Genomic DNA, 19,178 nt, shown 5'->3' with positions numbered 1-19,178 from the left:
AAGCACCCCATAGAAACATGGTGGGAGCCTATCATATAATGGTATCTGAGCGCTCAGATTCTCTTCTAGAATACTAATGTAACTTGGCTGCTCCTGTAGCAGGGGTGTAGCTACGTGGGATCACAGGGGCTTGGGCCCCCATAGATTTGGCCCTGGACCCCCCTGCCAACGACCCTCTCGACGCCCCCAACCCTCCCCCGCCGTCGCCTACCTTTGCTGGCGGGGGACCCCAACCCCCGCCAGCCGAGGTCCTCTTCTTCCTTCCTTCTGTTTCTGAGTCTGACGTCCTGCAGAAACAGAACAAAGGAAGAAGAAGACCTCGGCTGGTGGGGGTTGGGGTTTCCCGCCAGCAAAGGTAGGCGACGGCGGGGGAGGGTTGGTGGCGGGATAGGGGGTCGAGAGGGTCGTCGGCAGAGGGGGGGTTGTCAAAGTTGGTGGTGGTGGCGGCGGCTAAAATGTGCCCCCTCACCTCGGGCTCTGGACTCCCCTCCCGCCGAAGTCTGGCTAGGCCCCTGTTAGTTGTACCAGCCATAGACCTGGCATAATTGCAGGCGTGTGAATTCAGCAGGGGTGCAGGTACTTGACAGTATTCTATAAGTTACATGCACAAGTGGCAGCTCTACTCATGTACTTATGTTCTATGCCACCACTTACATGCACCAATACAGAATAGCACTTACGTTCCCTGCTGACACTTTCATGGGTCAGTGTACACTTGCACGTGTAAGTGTTACCATTTTATACATATATGTGCGTGAGGCATGTGTAAATGCGGGCATCTAGATTATAGAATTGCTCTTCACCAGCATAATCTGCTGTGGAAACAGATAACATGCAGTATAAGTTACAAAAAAAGTAGTGTAGCCAATAGGACCTGACCCAGGAGACTCATGTAGGTGTAACAGGAATCTTTATTCTGCAAGAGACCTGACATGGCGTCGTGTTTCTGCAATAGTGCCTGCTTCAGGAGTCTTTAAGAATTTTGTATATGAACCAAGAAAACAATCACAATCTTTAAAAAGATGTGATCGCCAAGGGCTAACAATCCTTCTTACAAAGGGCTGAAAAGCAACACAACAGTACTATTGCCAAAACACGGTGCAGTGTCTGGTCCCTTACAGAATAAAGACTCCTTTTACACCTGTGTCAGTTTTGTGGTTCATTTGGAAGTGCTGTGTTGGCCACACTACTCTTTTTGTTGATTTTGTGTTCCTATTGTTTTATGATCCTCCACTTTCTGTGGTTTAGTTTCCTATGCAAGGCACAGTCCCAGTCATTAACTGCCTATTCCCTGCTAGACAACGTGGGAGTAACCACCCACTTTCGAATTACCACGTTAACTGTTAGTGCAGTAATGTGCTAAAATGCTTAACAACAGGGCTGCCGAGGGGGTGGGGGAAAGGCGCTGGCAAGCTTCTTCCTGCCTGCTTCTGGGTCTGTCCTCTCCTGCTTCTGTGTGCCGCCCAGGGCCCGGATAATTGCATTAACTCAATATCATGTTAATGCAATCATCTGTGTCTCGACTCCCAGCACGGACAGGAGCAGCGCAGGAGAGGACAGAGCAAGTGAGCGGGCAGGTGCAGGGGCAGCAGCCCAAGTATGGGGGAGTGGAGGCACGGTGGCAGTGGCAGACCAAGTGGAGGTGGAGTGGGGTGGGGCACGCGAGCAGCATTCTAAGTGTGGGGGAGCGGGGACAGGGCACGCAGTGGTCCAGTTCTGCCCCGGGCCCGGCTGTGTCTCTCGGCAGCCCTGCTTACCATGCTTTAGTAAAAAGTGCCTATAGTCTACAAATTGTAATCCAAGCAAAGCCTTGATATTTCCTGACCTGATAAGCGGCAGATGCTACACTCCATGCAAAATCTTTGGGGAACTCTCCATACAAAAACTCATCTTCCTTTTGTAATGGGATGCCATTGTTCTTTATGACATTTGCAAAGTACATAGCAGAGAATTTGGGGGTCCTTGGCCTGCTGGGATTTCCAAAATCCACATGATGCAATCCAAACCGGAAGCTGTACCCACTATTCCATTCAAAAGTGTCCATTACAGACCATGCTGTGTATCCTTGAAGGTTAACACCGTCCAGATTACTAGCTGAAAATAAAAGAAATGCCAATTATACAGTTAGAGAAGAGTTATCTAATACTATATTTGCCTATCTAGTAGAATCTGTACAGCTAAACTTGTTTGTTTCAGGTAAAAGCTTTTCTTCCTGAATGTAGTATCAACACAAATTAGGACATCAACATTTTTAAAAGGAAAAATTGGTGAAAAATCATTTAAAAATGTTTCTTGTGTGGAACTTACTGTCATGGAATTTCAGAGAAAATTTGTGACAGAACAGCTGAAAATGGTAAAACCTGGTTTTTAACTTCTACTCCTACTGCTATTACTTATTTCTCTAGCAATACTAGATATATAACCTACCCTGTCTATTAAAATGTTCTATTATGTATTGTGTTGACATTGTAAGTAGTATACTATCCAGCATATTTTCGAAGGAGATCGCTGGCCATCTTCCGACACAATCGGGAGATGGCCGGCCATCTCATGAAGCCGGCCAAATCGGTATAATGGAAAGCCGATTTTGGCCGGCTCCAACTGCTTTCCGTCGCAGAGCCGGCCAAAGTTCCCGGGGGCATGTCGGAAGGGTAGCGAAGGTGGGACAGGGGCATGCCGGGCGTGCTTAAGAGATGGGTGCCCTTGGCCGATAATGGAAAAAAGAAGGGCGTCCCTGGCGAGAATTTGGTCTACTTTATTTGGTCCCTTTTTTTTCAGGTCCAAGTCCCAAAAAAGCGCCCGAACTGATCAGATGACCACCGGAGGGAATCGGGGATCACCTCCTCTGAATCCCCCAGGGGTCACTAACCCCCTCCCACTCTCAAAAAAACAACTTTAAAATCTTTTTTTGCCAGCCTCAAATGTCATACTCAGGTCCATCGGAGCAGTATACAGGTCCCTGGAGCAGTTTTAATGGGTGCAGTGGACTTCAGGCAGGCGGACCCAGGCCCCCCCCCCCCCCCCCCCACCTGTTACACTTGTGGTGGAAAATGGGAGCCCTCCAAAACCCACCCGAAACCCACTGTACCCACATTTAACCCTACTCTCTGTTTTCTATCTTTTAACCAGTTTTTAATCCACAATAGTCCACTACCTCCTACCCCATGACTCTCCAATTTCCTCTCGAGTCTTTCATGAGGTACTTTGTCAAATGCCTTCTGAAAATCCAGATACACTATATCAGCCGGCTCCCCTTTATCCACATGTTTGTTCACCCTTTCAAAGAAATGTAGTAGGTTGGTGAGGCAAGATTTCCCTTCACTAAATCCATGTTGACTTTGTCTCATTAATCCATGCTTTTGAAAATGCTCTGTAATTTTGTTCTTAATAATAGTCTCTACCATTTTGCCCAGCACCAACGTCAGACTCACCGGTCTATAATTTCCCGGATCTCCTCTGGAAACTTTTTAAAAAATCGGTGTTACATTGGCCACCCTCCAATCTTCCAGTACCATGCTCGATTTTAAGGATAAATTACATATTTCTAACAATAGCTCCGCAAGCTCATTTTTCAGTTCTATCAGTACTCTGGGATGAATACCATCCGGTCCAGGAGATTTGCTACTCTTCATTTTGTAGAACTGCCCCATTACATCCTCCAGGTTTACAGAGAATTCATTAAGTTTCTCTGACTCATCAGCTTCGAATACCATTTCCGGCACTGGTATCCCACCCAAATCTTCTTCGGTGAAGACCGAAGCAAAGAATTCATTTAATCTCTCCGCTATGGCTTTGTCTTGTTTGATCGCCCCTTTTACTCCTCGGTTATCTAGCGGTCCAACTAATTCTTTTGCCGGCTTCCTGCTTTTAATATACCTAAAAAAAAATTTCACCACGTGTTTTTGCCTCTAATGCAATCTTTTTTTTGAAGTCCCTCTTAGCTTTCCTTATCAGCGTTTTGCTTTTGACTTGACATTCCTTATGCCGTTCTTATTATTTTCAGTTGGTTCCTTCTTCCATTTTCTGAAGGATTTTCTTTTAGCTCTAATAGCTTCCTTCACCTGACTATTTAACCATGCCGGCTGTCGTTGGTCTTCCGTCCTCCTTTTTTAATATGCCGAATATATTTGGCCTGGGCTTCCAGGATGGTGTTTTTGAACAGCATCCATGCCTGATGTCAATTTTTGACCCTCGCAGTCACTCCTCTAAGTTTTCTTTTCACCATTCTTCTCATTTTATCATAGTCTTCTTTTTTAAAGTTAAACGCTAACGCATTTTATTTCCTATGTATGCTTACTTCAAAGCTAATATCAAATCCGATCATATTATGATCACTGTTATCAAGCGGCCCCTGCACCATTACCTCCCGCACCAGATCATGTGCTTCACTAAGGACTAGGTCTAGAATTTTTCCTTCTCTCATCGATTCCTGTACCAGCTGCTCCATAAAGCTGTCCTTGATTTTATTGAGGAAGTTTACCTCCCTAGCATGTCCTGATGTTACATTTACCCAGTCAATATTGGGGTAATTGAAATCACCCATTATTATTGTGTTGCCCAGTTTGTTTGTGTCCCTAATTTCCTTTAACATTTCTGCATCCGTCTGTTCATCCTGGCCAGGCGGACGGTAGTACACTCCTATCATTATCCTTTTCCCCTTTACACATGGAATTTTAATCCACAGTGATTCCAAGAAGTGTTTTGTTTCCTGCAGAATTTTCAATGTATTTGATTCAAGGCTCTCGTTAATATACAATGCTACCCCTCCACCAATTCGATCCACCCTATCACTACGATATAATTTGTATCCCGGTATGACAGTGTCCCACTGGTTATTCTCCTTCAACCAGGTCTCAGAGAAGCCTATTATATCTAATTTATCATTTAGTGCAATATATTCTAACTCTTCCATCTTATTTCTTATCAGGGCATGTTTCCAGGGGCAGGAAACAGGATATTCATAATCATTTGCAAGGGAGAAGGCAGTGGCAGGGAGTGGAAAGCCAAGAGGAAGAAATGGGATCAAGCAAACAGGTTGTGGAGCGGGCATGTTGCAGACATGAAAAAAATAAAATACAATAAAATAAAAAAGAGGAGTTATGTGAGTGTGCATCGACATTATCTGTCTTTTTAAAATAGTGATCTGATGCAGTGTTATTGAATTTTATCATGCTCTCTTTTGTATGTAAAAAGCTCACTACTTAATTTCATAGTACTACTAGATGTACTTTATAGAAAAAAGTATTTTTGAAAACACAAAGTTTCAAGAACACATGGAACAAGCACAAAAGATCTCTAAGGGAGAGGAAGGGATTGTAGAGCTTAGTAGCTGGTAGGGATGGGCGTCCTGGATAGTTCATATGGATTTTATATGCCATCATTTTCTCTGCTTCCATGAAAAATATTTCCAACCAGGGGCGTAGCCAGACACCCAATTTTGGGTGGGCCTGGGCTCAAGATGGATGGGCAGAAGAACTCCGCCTTGTCCCACAAGTGATTTGGTCTCTCCCTCTCTCACCTGCATGCCATATGGTCTCTCAAACATCCCCCCCTCCCTCGCATATCCACTTAAATAGCAGATTTTCACCGGCAGCAAGAAGCAACTAATACACACCGCTCATGTTGGCCCCACAGCTTTCCCTCTGATGCAACTTCCTGTTTCCGCATAAGTGGGAATGCATGAGAGGGAAGACTGTGGGGCCGGTGCGAGCAGTATGTATCAGTCGCTGCTTGCTGCAGACAAAGATCTGCTATTTACAAGGTATGCAGGAGAGACAGTTGTTGGGAGTTTTCGACTGGTGGGGCTTGGGGATCTCTGCCAGCCACATCATAGGTGTGCTGCTACTGGGTGGGCCTGAGCCCAGGCCCACCTTTGGCTACGCCACTGTTTCCAACTAAAATGGAACCTTTTTTTATATTCATATCAGACTCTTCTCACTTAATATATATCTTGATAACTAAACACACAGAACACACACACTGACCACTTACAAGACAACTACGCCTTATACAAAATCAGTCATGCCATAATAAAATACTTCTACATTATAGTTTAACATTATTTTTCTAGTTAATAATTTGTCTAACTAAAACTTCTAAATAAACGTACACCTGAAAAGTATGTATAGTTAAATAAATGTAACAAGCCTTAAGAGGTGTTGTATTTAGCTTACTACCTTTCAGAGCTTCATCAATGTAGGTTTTGTAGTAAAATATTCTGTTGATGTCTTCGTAGTCAGGTTTATTGTCTGTTGCTACCCCGTTCTCAGTGACATAAATAGAGACATTGCCGTATTCCTCTTTCACCCAATTTAACAGTCGCCTCAGGCCCCAGGCAGCAGCTCTTTGACCTGGAACTGGTGATACTGGCCAATTTGGGTTAGTCTCTTCCTCTAGATCCCTGTCTTCTAGGAAAGAGGCTGGTTTTAATTTGGTGGTCTTATGTTTTACAATTTTGGTGGTGTACGTGTTGAAGCAAAAGACATCGGCAGTGCCCCTGATATAAGCTTTCTCTTCCTCTGTAAAACTGGGGAGTCTGGAAGATGGAGATCCGTCTAGGTCACTCTTGAACCCCAGCTGCAATTTCATAGCCTCGGGGTAATCACCATTTTTGAAAATAGGGTGTGCAAACCAACCTAATGAAAACTGTAGGTAACGATCAGCTGCCTCCACATCTCTATGGTCTTCAAGTGTCTTTGGTTCAATCCATTCTGTATTGAGGCTTAAGGAGATTACTCCTCCTTGACTCTGTCGATACTTTTGATCATATGTATGATAAACTTTGGCATGAGTTTTTAACAATCTGTGAGCAATTCTGTATGGGCCCAAACCTGGATCTTTCACATTGGGTGGAAATAGTCCTAAACCATATCCAGCTGTTGCAATACTATGGGGCTGGTTAAAAGTCATCCAGAATTTTACCCTGTCACCAAACGTTTTGAAACAAAAATCTGCAAAACTATTAAAGATTTCAGTCAGTGAATCATTTTCCCAACCACCCAAATCTTGGAGTGCTTGAGGTAGATCCCAGTGGTGAAGAGTTACCATTGGGCTAATGTTGTTTGCAACTAAACCATCAATAAGCCTGTTATAATAATCGACTCCTTTAGCATTGATGGTATCATTTCTTCCATTTGGGAAAATTCGAGGCCATGACAAAGAGAACCTATAGCTCGTTACCCCTAATGCTCTCAGCATGTACAGATCTGCCTCTATTTTGTTGTAACTATCACAAGCAATATCTCCGGTGTCATTGTTATCAGTGTTTCCGGGTACATGAGTAAACGTATCCCAAGTGCTGGGCCCTTTACCATCTGCATTCCAACCTCCTTCAATTTGATAGGCAGAGGTGGACACACCCCATTTAAAATTTTTAGGGAATGTGCCATAGTAATACATATCTCTTTCAAAATTAGTTTGCTTGGAAAGCTTTTCCCAAACAATCTTAGCCTTTGAGGGAACATCAGAGGCTGGTAAACCAGGGAGCTTGAGGGGGAAGCTTTTGTGTGCTTGAGGGTCAACAAATGATTTGTTTTTCATTTTTACAAAGCCATTGTTTTCAATTAGGCTGGAAAGAAAATATGCTGATTCCTTTGGAGTTCTTTGTCTGATAGCATCTTCAAAATTCACATAATGCAGACCAAATCTTTCACTGTAACCCTCTGGGCCTTCAAAGCCATCCAGAAGAGACCACACTAGATATGACTGAACCAGCAGACCATCTGTTTTGACAGCTGTTAAAAGATAAAAGACACGTAGGAAACAAAAATATAAGATATGATTTTTAAGGTATCATGTCTAAATAGTAATAACTGTAATGCATTTTTACAATTTTTTTCCCTAGAGCATTTAGAACCTAAGAAGTGACAGCATCTCACCTTGTACATCTCTCAATGCCCTGGAATGGACCACTGACATTTGTTAGACTACATTCAAATTTCTGCTGGTGAAAGCATGTTGCTATTTGTTATTTAAAATGCCAGCCTGAGAATACAAATGTAGGTTAGTTGTAAATCTTAAATTTGAGAGGGCTTGCAGCAGGAGAAGCAGTGTAATAAAATTCGAAACGCATTCACAACGTGCTTTGTCCTTGCTTTTTATGATGGAGGCTAATTTGGTTTTAGTGTCTGTCTAATGCTTTGTATCTTTGCTAAGAATGTGAAATCCATTAGGTGTGTCAGCTTCCATCTCTCCACAGTAAAATGTTCTAAAAGCGTCCTTTAGCTCGGGAGCACACAAGTTCAGTCCTCAAGGGCTGCAAACAGATCAGTTTTTCAGGGTATCCCTAATGAACATGTATAAGAAAAAAGTGCATTCAGTGGGGGCAGTACATATGCAAATCTCTCATGCCTATTAGGGATATCTTGGAAACTTTACCTGTCGGCAGGGCTTTTTTTTGAGAGGGTACTTGGGGGTACTGAGTACCGGCACCTTTTCCATTGTCTGCTAAAATTGACCCATGGTCCCCAAGTTTTAATGAACGATCTCAGGCTCTACATACCAATTCTGCCTTGACTTAGATTCTGTGACTGGTTGCAGGGGGCCTGGCTATTGTGTGGTTGGGTCTCTCAATGATCACCCCATTCCTGAAGGGTAGCCTGGCATTTTAGTACTGGCACCTTTTTTGCTAGAAAGAATGCGCTGCCTGTCGGTGGCCCTCAGGTACTGAACGTGCACCCCTGCTCTAACTCATAGACAGCCCCGGACGGCAGGCAAATGCAAACATCTTTGTAGTCATTGCTGTTTTGAGCCATATTTGTGTGTGACAGACCAGCAGGAGTCATGGGACCTGCTGCTGGGCTGCTACAAACTCACACTTTGGACCTCAGCCATCATCTCATGCTCATCAGGCCTGACCAGGGACAACTTCTACAGACATTTAGGGCCAGCTGGACCCTAGGACTTAGGTTATGGGACAAGCTAATTTTCACTTGACTTGACCTCCTCTTTTTAACTATGGGGCCCTTTTACTAAGCAGTGGTAAGCACAAAAGCAATATAAATAAATAAATAACATGTACTTACCATGCAGGAAAATACACTACTGTGGGGCGTGCTCAGGCATCCTGCACATGTTTGGGAGGAGGGGGTGGTGGAGCGCCCAGTGCTAATCAGTTAGTGCAGCTGCTTTACTGCATGCCAACCGATTAGCTCATGGTTAGCCCGTGAGCCATTTCTGCCTGCTAAATATGTGTCGTAAGGGCTCAAGCGATAATTGGGAAATTAATGCATGGCCATTAATTGAGGAGATGAAAACTCAGCCATTTTACATCTGCCCTAAAGGTGGCCTCAATGTATGAGGAAATCCTCGTTCTAGTCATAGCGCAGGACACATTTTAGCGCAGCTTAGTATAAGGGCCCCTATGTAAGATGTACCTCAGTGTCTCTAAGCAGACAACCTGAGATAAACCTTAGCGTGGTTAAGTGGTTTTAAAACATTTCTGATGGAAACTCATCCGCATTTATAACTGGTTAAACATTGCACTATAAGTCGATATACAGCCAAAATGTATCACATCATTTCAGAAGGACCAAAGGACTCTAAATTTATTAAGAAAGCGGTGATATTCAGCGGTTATCCAAATAAATTTATTCAGGTAAATAAGAGTAATAACTTATAGAGCGTAAGTTTAGAATATCACATTCAGTGGTCTAGTTTACACATACAAGTTGGTTGAATATTCATATAAAGATATCATTATGATTTTTATGGATATCTTTATGTATTCAGGGCAATTGTATAACTAGACACCTTCATGTGGCACACCAAAGCCACATGGTCAAAGCCTTTCTATAATGGAACCTGGGCACCAAGGGGCCTTTTTACTAAGCCATGTAGGTGCCTACGCGTGCCCAATGCGTGCCAATTTGGAGTTACCGCCTGGCTACCATGTGGCCCATGTGGTAATTTCATTTTTTTATGCGCATCCGCTATGTGCATCAGAAAATATATTTAATTTTTTTGGCGCATGGCGAAAATCGGGCGGTAACTCTGACTTGACGCACAGAGGCGATTACTGCATGGTTAACGCGAGAGACCTTACCGCTAAGTCAATGCCTGGCGGTAAGGTCTCAGACCCAAAATGGATGCATGGCAGTTTTTACTTTGCTACATGTCCATTTTTGGCAAAAATAAAAAAGGGCATTTTTTTGCAGGCGCGCTGAAAATGGATGTGCGCATGCCCAAAACCCATGCCTCCACTACCGCAGGCCATTTTTCAGCACACCTTAGTAAAAGGACTCCCTACATCCCATTATAGAATACAAGCATAACCCAGTATCGTCAGACCTAACATTTAAGGTGCCTGCCGTCACACCAGCCATAGAACTGTAAGTTACACACATAAGTGGGAGCCCCACCTATGTCCCACCCATGCTCCGCCTCTGCGTACACCCCCTTGCAAATCTGTGCTATGTAAGTTGAGTGGGTACTTGCTGAATACTGCCTAGGTGCCCTGCTAGTACTTACACAGATATATATACACGTGATAGTATTCTAAACATGCATGTAACATGCACCTAAATGTGGGCACCTAAATTGTAGAATTGCTTTTTCAACATCCCATTGAAAATTAGCACCACAAAATCTTTAAAAAAAAACAAATCAAACAAATGTTAAAGAAAACAGTAAGATTATACCTTTGAGTGCTTCGTTAATGTAAGAATTAATATAGTCAATTCTCTTTGTGTCGTTGATAACATCTCCTCCATATTCAGTTGGCATTCCATTTCCAGTTATGTAGATTGGCATTGTAGCTCTTGTATATTCCACAGACACAAAATTCAATAACCTTCTTAAACCCCAGGGTACCATTTTGATCCATGAAGAATTTGTTTCAGGCCAAGATGGATGAACATGCTGAGAAAAGTTTCCGATACTGTCGTATCCTGGAATACAGCTCCCAGTTGCTTCTGTGCTTAGCAACTTTGTAGTATAATGTGAGAGGCCAAAAAAATCTGAAGTCCCTTTGATACGTGATTTCTCCGACTCTGTAAATGTTGGGAGCTGAGCAACGGTGCTACTACATTCTTGGTTCTTCTGCTGGATTTGGCTTTTCATTATTTCAGGGTAATCTCCATTTACAAAAATGGGATGCGCAAACCAACCTAACATGAAATGCATATAGCGTTCCGCAGCATTTACATCCTCCAGATTAGTGGGTGTCTGAGGCTCAGCCCAGTCAGAATTCAAAGCAATTCCCACCTTACCCAACTGTTGAGCACGATACTTGTCATTATACAGGTGCCAGGCTTCGGCATGGGCCTTGATTATATTGTGAGTCACCTTGGGGATTAAAAAGAAAAACGTCAATTTCAAATGATCAGTTTCTTATTTGTTTAGTTATTTATTCATTCAGTTTTATAAACTTCCCTATCTTCCTGAAAACTCAGAATAATGGACATCAAGAAAACATGAAACAATAACATCCAATATAAAATACCAAAAAAATCAACATATTAGACAAACAAATCAAATCATAAAATATGGTCAAAAATTGACCCTCCATCGATACTGTAGGAGATCTAAAAGACACCTGAAATATTAAAATCAACTGCAAAACTACAAAACCCAAGACTTAACTATGGAAAGCAGCCTTAGCAAACTGTTATACTTATTTTTCTAAACAACAGATAATCTTGCATAAGCCTTAGATCTCTAGTGAGAAGAATTCCAAAGGAAAGATCCCATGTATGAAATGCTTGATTAGGACTATCTTAGACAAAACAAATAGCTATCATATCATGTAAAACTGACATAAAACAAACAAAAAAAAAGAGTGATGAAAACATTTTCTCTTTCTTAAAAAAAAAATATCTAAATGTTAATACAATACTTTTACATGGGAGACAAGCAACTCACAAAAAACTCAAAAAGCAGTAGTCCCAAAATGGATGTACAATTTTACAAATAGACTGTTAGTAAAACAGTTTCTTCAATTTACTTGTCTATTGGTGACTTAAATTCTGGTAAAGTTTCTTTGTGAAAACTGTGCATTCATTTGGGAGTATTGATATGGTACCTACTCTAGCTTCAGTAGCAGCAATGCCGTATGTGGCTCATTTTGAAGAACTGTATTTATATTCATTAATATGGTTTCAAAAGGAATATCTTCGGAAAAGGTTTTTGGATTATTCTTTTTTCTATGAAGTGGATTGAGGATGGCATTAGACTATTTCGAATCTACAATTTACTGTGACTTGTTCTCAATCTGTCATAGATTTTTTGGATCTCTAGATGATTAAGGAAGATGATCATCTTGTAACTTCATTCTATAGGAAGCTGGTGGGTTGTAATAAAGTTTTCCAGTTTGAAAGCTGTCATCTTGAAAAATGAATCTCTCTATTAGTCAGTTTCTATGGGTTCATCGAATCTGTTCATTACTGAAAGATTTCAAAGAGATAGCAAAAGATTTGATTAGATTTCAAGAATGTGGACATCTATTACATATTTGGAAGTTTGCATACAAAAGGGCTAAATAGTTAGATCACTGATTATTACTACAATACAAAACTTGAGAAGTGAATGATTGATGTATTCTTCTATTTCTGGCTTCATTGTGAAGACTATATTTCATCATTGGCATTTTTTTTGTTATGATTATATGCTATTTTAAAAGAATTACCTATTATAGCTTATAGAATAGGAAAGGCCCTTGAGGAAATGCTCTCTCAGTAATGCTAGATTCAGTGGAAGATTATCCTGCTTATAATCGAAAGAGAAAAATGCCTATATTGCGACCCAAATCGGGAGATGGGCCTTTTTCTCGTGGGCGCCCAAATCAGTATAATCGAAAGCTGATTTTGGGCGTTTCCAACTGCAATCCGTCGCGGAAACGGGTAAAGTTGACGGGGGCGTGTTGGAGGCGTAGTGAAGGCGGGACTGGGGCGTGGTTATCAGCCGAGGAGAGATGGGCGTCTTTAGCTTATAATCGAAAAAAAAGGCGTTTTTACTGCGATTTTGGGTCACTTTTTTTTGGACCCTTTTTTTTTCACGAACAAGTCCCAAAAAAGTGCCCCAACTGACCAGATGACCACTGGAGGGAATCGGGGATGACCTCCCCAGACTCCCCCAGTGGTCACTAACCCCCTCCCACCAAAAAAACCCCACTTTAAAAACTTTTTTTCCAGCCTCTATGCCAGCCTCAAATGCCGTACCCACCTCCATGACAGCGGAATGTGCTCTATCCTCTGACAGCCTTTCCCTGGTTCTGATGTGGCTCTCAGGTGAGTGTGACACCTTTTCTGTTATGTGCACTGCAGAGTCACATCAGCAATGCATTGTGGTGGGTGTAGGGTATTGGGCTCCGTAATTCCACTAGCTTGTGGCAAATGCTCACGATGTTAGTAGTTGGTAGGCTGTACTCCCATGGTGCTTTTCCCCCTGCTAACTGGGTCAGAGGATGTCCAGTTTTGTTTCCGGTAGTCCATGAGGTAGTGGCCATTTTTGTAAGCCAGTTTTAGATCCCTTTCATGTGTTAGCCACGTTACAGAACTTAGTTCTTACCTTGAATGTGGCTGAAAGAGGGCATTGTACAGCATTCTGCCAGCTCTGACCTACTGCTAATCTCAGTACCAGGGAGACTCTTTGCCCGTGGGGCACAACCTGTGATCTGCAGTTAATTGTGAGTAAGCGTGCTTATTCCAATAAAGGACGTTTTCGGAGACATTAGTCTTCAGGTGTCAACTGGTGTGCCAATGTTATACAGCAGCAACAAATCCTAGAGGCCTGTATGTATGGAGGTCCCTGGAACACTTTTAGTGTGTACCGCAGTACACTTCAGCCAGGTGGACCCAGGCCCATCCCCCCTACCTATAACACTTGTGCTGGTAAATGGGAGGTCTCCAAAACCCACTGTACCCACATGTAGGTGCCCCCTTCACCCCTAAAATCTATGGTAGTGTTGTACATTTGTGGGTAGTGGGTTTTGTGGGAGGGGGGTTGGGGGCTCTGCACCCATGGTAAGGGAGCTATGCATGTGGGAGCTTTTTCTGAAGTCCACCGCACTGACCTCTAGGGTGCCTAGTTGGTGTCCTGGCATATCAGGGGGGCCAGTGTACTACGAATCCTGGCCCCTCCCATGACCAAATGGCTTAGATTAGGACGTTTTTGAGCTGGGCGTTTTTAGTTTCCATTATCGCTAAAAAAAACAAACGCCCAACTCAAAAACGTTCATTTTTTCAAAAATACGGCCTGTCCCGCCTCTTCACATACCTGTTTTCGGACATAGGCGCCCATGGAGATAGGCGTTTGCGTTCGATTATGCCCCTCCACGTATACTGTGGGCCATTAATCTTTTGTTAATGTTCCTGGTGTAATCTAAGTTTTGATGGAGTGCAATGGACTCATCAAACTGACTGAAGAAATTTTGATTCATAATATATCATTTATAATTCTGTTATTTATGTTATCATGTGCCTCTGCTTGCTTCTCTATATTGGATGGACCAAGCGATGGGGATGTATCCAACTATCTCTGAATGAACTCTGTAGTCTGTGCCTGAATACAGAGAACAGAGTCGCACCTCTGGTTGAGCATGGCTTAGAGGAGCAACATAAATCTGAAGACTTATGGCAGTGATTGACAAAGTTGAAATGGATTGGCAAGGCAGAGACAGAGAAAGTAGTTTGAATTATAGAGAACGGTGTTGGATTTATTATCTCCAAACTGTACAGCTGAACTGGAATGCGAGTTTGTTGTGAATTAATTGGTTGATACCTTCTGACCTTTCGATTGGCTGAAATGAGTCATGTGAAATGAATAAGACACTGACATCATTTTTGATATCAGAAGAGAATATGATTTAAAATCTAACGGAATTTCTGGAGTCAACTCAGGATAATATTTATACTTGTGCTACTCTCCTGGTGACATTCTCTCTAGAGAATGATATGACGCTTGTTTTGAAGACTCACTTTAGCAAAAGTTATCTTGTTTTATGGAAGGAAACTTCAGGTTTTACTGGAGGTTTCTAGAGCAACACAAGTTAGATGTAAGCAATTTCTTCAATTTAAATTGAGAGTTCAGGCACTCAGTGTATTTTTTTTAAATTTCCTTCTAAATGTATATTTACATTCTCAGATGTTACTTACATTTTTATTGAGCCAGAACAGTTAGAGACACTGCTGTATAGATAGGGAAACGAGATGACTTGTTGAGTGGATAAGATCGCCAAGGATTTAACCAGGGTTCTTATGGAGTAATCTGGATTTCTTTTATAATTACTGTAATTGTCCTCTCAGTCCCTTGATGTGGGCTATATTGTTTTCCAATAATGAGTGCTTTGTACTGATTAATGAAAATTTTCAATAAAAAGAAGAAGGGATTATGAAATTGGCATTTTTGCCAATAAGATAAGGAATCTATATGATAGAAAAAGTGGTTTCCTGATGCAGACGACTGTTGAAACATAATATCATGTTAGGGCTGTTTGAAATTTACTGGAATCTGAGAAGATAAAAGCCTCTTTTTATAACTGAATTCCCTATGATATTTTTGAACATGGAGTAAATTTGCATTCCATGGGAATACCCATGACTAGATATTTACTTAATACTGATGGTCCTTTTTCATATGAGCTGTGCTTTATTCATTTTTATACGTAGAAGAGTTTGTTAATGCTCTTCATAATTAACATAGGAGATAATGGGTTGCTTAATGAAATCTATAATAAAAACATAATTTTCAGGCAACAGTGTATAATTTAGTCTGTAGAATAAAAACTGAAAAGTACAAATGGGCCTAAAGATAATCTTAAAATATTATGAGTGTGATCTAGAAATATACAGCTAAGTTATATTTAATGTTGATAATAAAGTAAAATTAAATAATACATAACAATTTATCAGTCATTTTTCTTTCGTGTATCTGAAACGTGCAAAATTTACAATGTGAAGAGTGTAGAACAAGGTTGCATTTCAAACAATGTGCTTTTCCCCTCTAAATGTGGATTAATTTTATTTTGGTAGTAAAATAAGGATTTCTTTGTAGTTTTAGCACCTTGTTTTCATTTCTTCCAAAGCCTAAACTTGAGTGTAGCTCATGTTTGCAGTATGTTGAATGAGTGTTCTAAGGGTACAATACCTTGTATGATGCCTCTCCTGGGCTTGATATTCCTGGGGCATGCTGTCCAGTGCCATATCCAGCATAGCTCACCACCCAAGGTTCATGGAAGGTAAGCCATAGCTTGACTTGACTTCCAAAGGTGGCAAAGCAGAAATCAGCATAGGCCGCAAAAGCATCTATAATGCTTTCATTACTCCATCCACCAAGATCCTGCAGTGCTTGTGGAAGGTCCCAGTGGAATAATGTCACCATTGGTTCAATATTTGATTCTCTCAAGCTGCTTATCAGCTTCTTGTAATAATTTATTCCACGGAGGCTCTGACTGTCCTTGTAGCCGGTTGGAAAAATTCTGGCCCAGGATATAGAGAACTTGTATACTTTTGACTGCAGTCCCCTCAGCAGATAGACGTCATAGTCAATTTTGTGGTAGCTATCACACGCAACATCTGTGGTTGCATTCATGGTGGCACTGCCTTGGTGCCCAAACCTGTCCCAAATAGTTTCTCCTTTTCCATCTTCTGCCCATCCCCCCTCAACTTGGAAGGCTGCTGTAGCTGTTCCCCAGAGAAAACCATCAGGAAAGGAGTCATTCAGGAAATAATCTCTTTCTATTTCTGTCTGGTTAACAAATCTTTCCCACACAGCTTGATATGATGAAAGAGCAGCAGCAGCTGGAATGTACTCTTGTTGGTTATCTTTGCTGCTTCGATATTCTGAATATATGCCAAGGCTACAATGGAAACACAAAACAGAATTATGATAGCATATTCCAACAAACTAATAATAGTAGTAAATCCTCGCATGTAAATTTGGTACGGATCCCCCGAATCCCAAAATACCCTTTGCATCTTTAGTGAAGGCCCTTGACCCACCCATGTCCCTCCCATGGCCACATCCCTTTTCAATTGCGCACTAACAGGCTTATTTTTGAAAGTGATCGCCGGCGATCTTCCGACATAAATCGGGAGATGGCTGGCGATCTCTGAAAAGCGGCGAAATCTGTATAATCGAAAGCGGCTTTTTTGACACCATTTCCGCTTTCCTGTTGCCGCGCTGGCGAAAGTTCAAGGAGGCATGTTGGCGGCTTAGCGAAGGCGGGACATGGGCAGGCATGGGCGTGGCTACCAGATGGCCAGCTTTCGCGGATAATGAAAAAAAAAGCAAGCGGCGTTAAGCAGTATTTTGCCGGGTTTACTTGGTCCTTTTATTTTCATGACCAAGCCTCAAAAAGGTGCCCCGACTGACCAGATGACCACCGGAGGGAATGGGGGAAGACCTCCCCATAGTCCCCCAGTGGTCACCAACCCCCTCCCACACTAAACAAATAAAAATAAAAACCTTTATTACCAGCCTGTATGCCAGCCTCAAATGTCATACCCAGCTCCCTGACAGCAGTATTCAAGTCCCTGGAGCAGTTTTTAGTGGGTGCAGTGCACTTCAGACAGGTGGACCCAGGTCCATCCCCCCCTACCTGTTACACTTGTGGTGCTAAGTGTTGAGCCCTCCAAACCCCCCCCAAAACCCACTGTACCCACTTGTAGGTGCCCCCCTTCACCCATAAGGGCTATGGTAATGGTGTAGAGTTGTGGGGAGTGGGTTTGGGGGGGATTTGGGGGGCTCATCACCCAAGGGAAGGGAGCTATGCACCTGGGAGCTATTTGTGTATTTTTTAAACATTTTTAGAAGTGCCCCATAGGGTGCCCGGTTGGTATCCTGGCATGTCAGGGAGACCGGTGCACTTCAAATTCTGGCTCCTCCCACGACCAAATGCCTTGGATTTCGCCGGGTTTGAGATGGCTGGCATTTTTTCCCATTATCGCTGAAAAACAAAACCGGCGATCTCAAACCCGGCGATCTCAAACCCGGAGAACTCTGGCATTTGGCCGGGCTAAACCGTATTATCGAAAAAAAAGATGGCTGGCCATCTTTTTTGATAATATGGTTCCAGCCAGCTGTTGCGCCGCCGCTGATCTATTTCGCCGGCGACATTCAATTATGCCCCTCTAAGGGGACCTTTTACCATGCTGCGGTAAGAAGGGCCCTGCAGACAGTAAGTGAATGTTTCTTCTGACAAAACCGTGCAGACTTGAATCCCTGTAGATATAAATCTATCACTACTATATTCAAATCTGTATTTGTAAAAAATTGTTTCTTTTCTCACTTACTAATTTCTTTACAAACATACATTGGACTTAGGAAAAAAGACAAAAACAACAGAGCTCAGATTAGCACAAGTTTGAAATTTGTGAGTAGTATTGCCAATTGTCAAGACCAGGGGTGGAAAACTCCAGTCCTCAGGGGCCCCAAACTGGTGAGGGGGTGGGATTTGATACACTGTCTTTGTGTGGTTACAATAAAAGCAGTTTACATATTTTATACAGGTACTTGTTTTGTACCTAGGGTAATAGAGGGTTAAGTGATTTGTCCAGAGTGACAAGGAGACACAGTGGGAATCAAACCCAAGTCCCCAGGATCTCAGTCCTCTGCAGTAGCCATTAGGCTATTCCTCCTATCTCTACTGAACCTGTCTGAGATAGATTTGCATATACACTGCCTCAATAAAATGCAGATTAATCCAGGCGTATTTATTAGGGATAACCTGAAAACCTGACCAGTTCGGGTCCCTTAAGCACCAGAGCTGTGCTATGATTGAAGCCGTAAGGATGAGTGCTATTGCTCACAAGTTTGAAAATAAGGTGTTTTCATCTCCAATACTTCTAATGCAAAAATAACCAAATGTAACATAAAGGTACCTCTTTTTGTTGGTAGGCAAATAGTCTAAGAATTCATTAACATCATATCCCATGGGTGAAAGATTGTATTTCATTATGGCTGTAAGACAAAAATGAAAAAATAAACATTATAGGAGAGATATGTAACTTTAAAAGATATTCTTCACTACTACAATATACCAGTAAAGCACACGATTGAGAGACCAATATTACACACACAGAGTAACACAGTAAATGACGGTAGATAAGGACCCGAATGGTCCATCCAGTCTGCCCAACAAGCTGGCCAGAGCCACGCCCACCACTCTGTGACAGCCCCAGTTACTCATGCTTAAATGTTGGCTAAGTCAAGTCTCCACCATGCCAACCATACAGGCAGCCACA

General features: G+C 42.3%; 1 protein-coding gene across 1 annotated transcript in view; it reads right to left on the bottom strand.

The window, feature by feature from the left end:
• LCT (lactase) overlaps positions 1 to 19,178 on the bottom strand; it is an 86,611-nt gene that overhangs the window by 41,530 nt on the left and 25,903 nt on the right. The window contains exons 7-11 of the mRNA XM_030210868.1: positions 18,816 to 18,894; positions 16,081 to 16,792; positions 10,638 to 11,283; positions 6,177 to 7,733; positions 1,826 to 2,094 (exon numbers count right to left, since the gene is read on the bottom strand). Of these exons, the coding sequence (XP_030066728.1) occupies positions 1,826 to 2,094; positions 6,177 to 7,733; positions 10,638 to 11,283; positions 16,081 to 16,792; positions 18,816 to 18,894 (3,263 nt within the window). The remainder of the gene's footprint in view (positions 1 to 1,825; positions 2,095 to 6,176; positions 7,734 to 10,637; positions 11,284 to 16,080; positions 16,793 to 18,815; positions 18,895 to 19,178) is intronic.

This window comes from Microcaecilia unicolor, chromosome 7 (genome assembly GCF_901765095.1).
Source record: "Microcaecilia unicolor chromosome 7, aMicUni1.1, whole genome shotgun sequence".
NCBI classification, from domain to species: Eukaryota; Metazoa; Chordata; class Amphibia; order Gymnophiona; family Siphonopidae; genus Microcaecilia; species Microcaecilia unicolor.
This window is presented reverse-complemented; position numbering and strand designations above follow the sequence as displayed.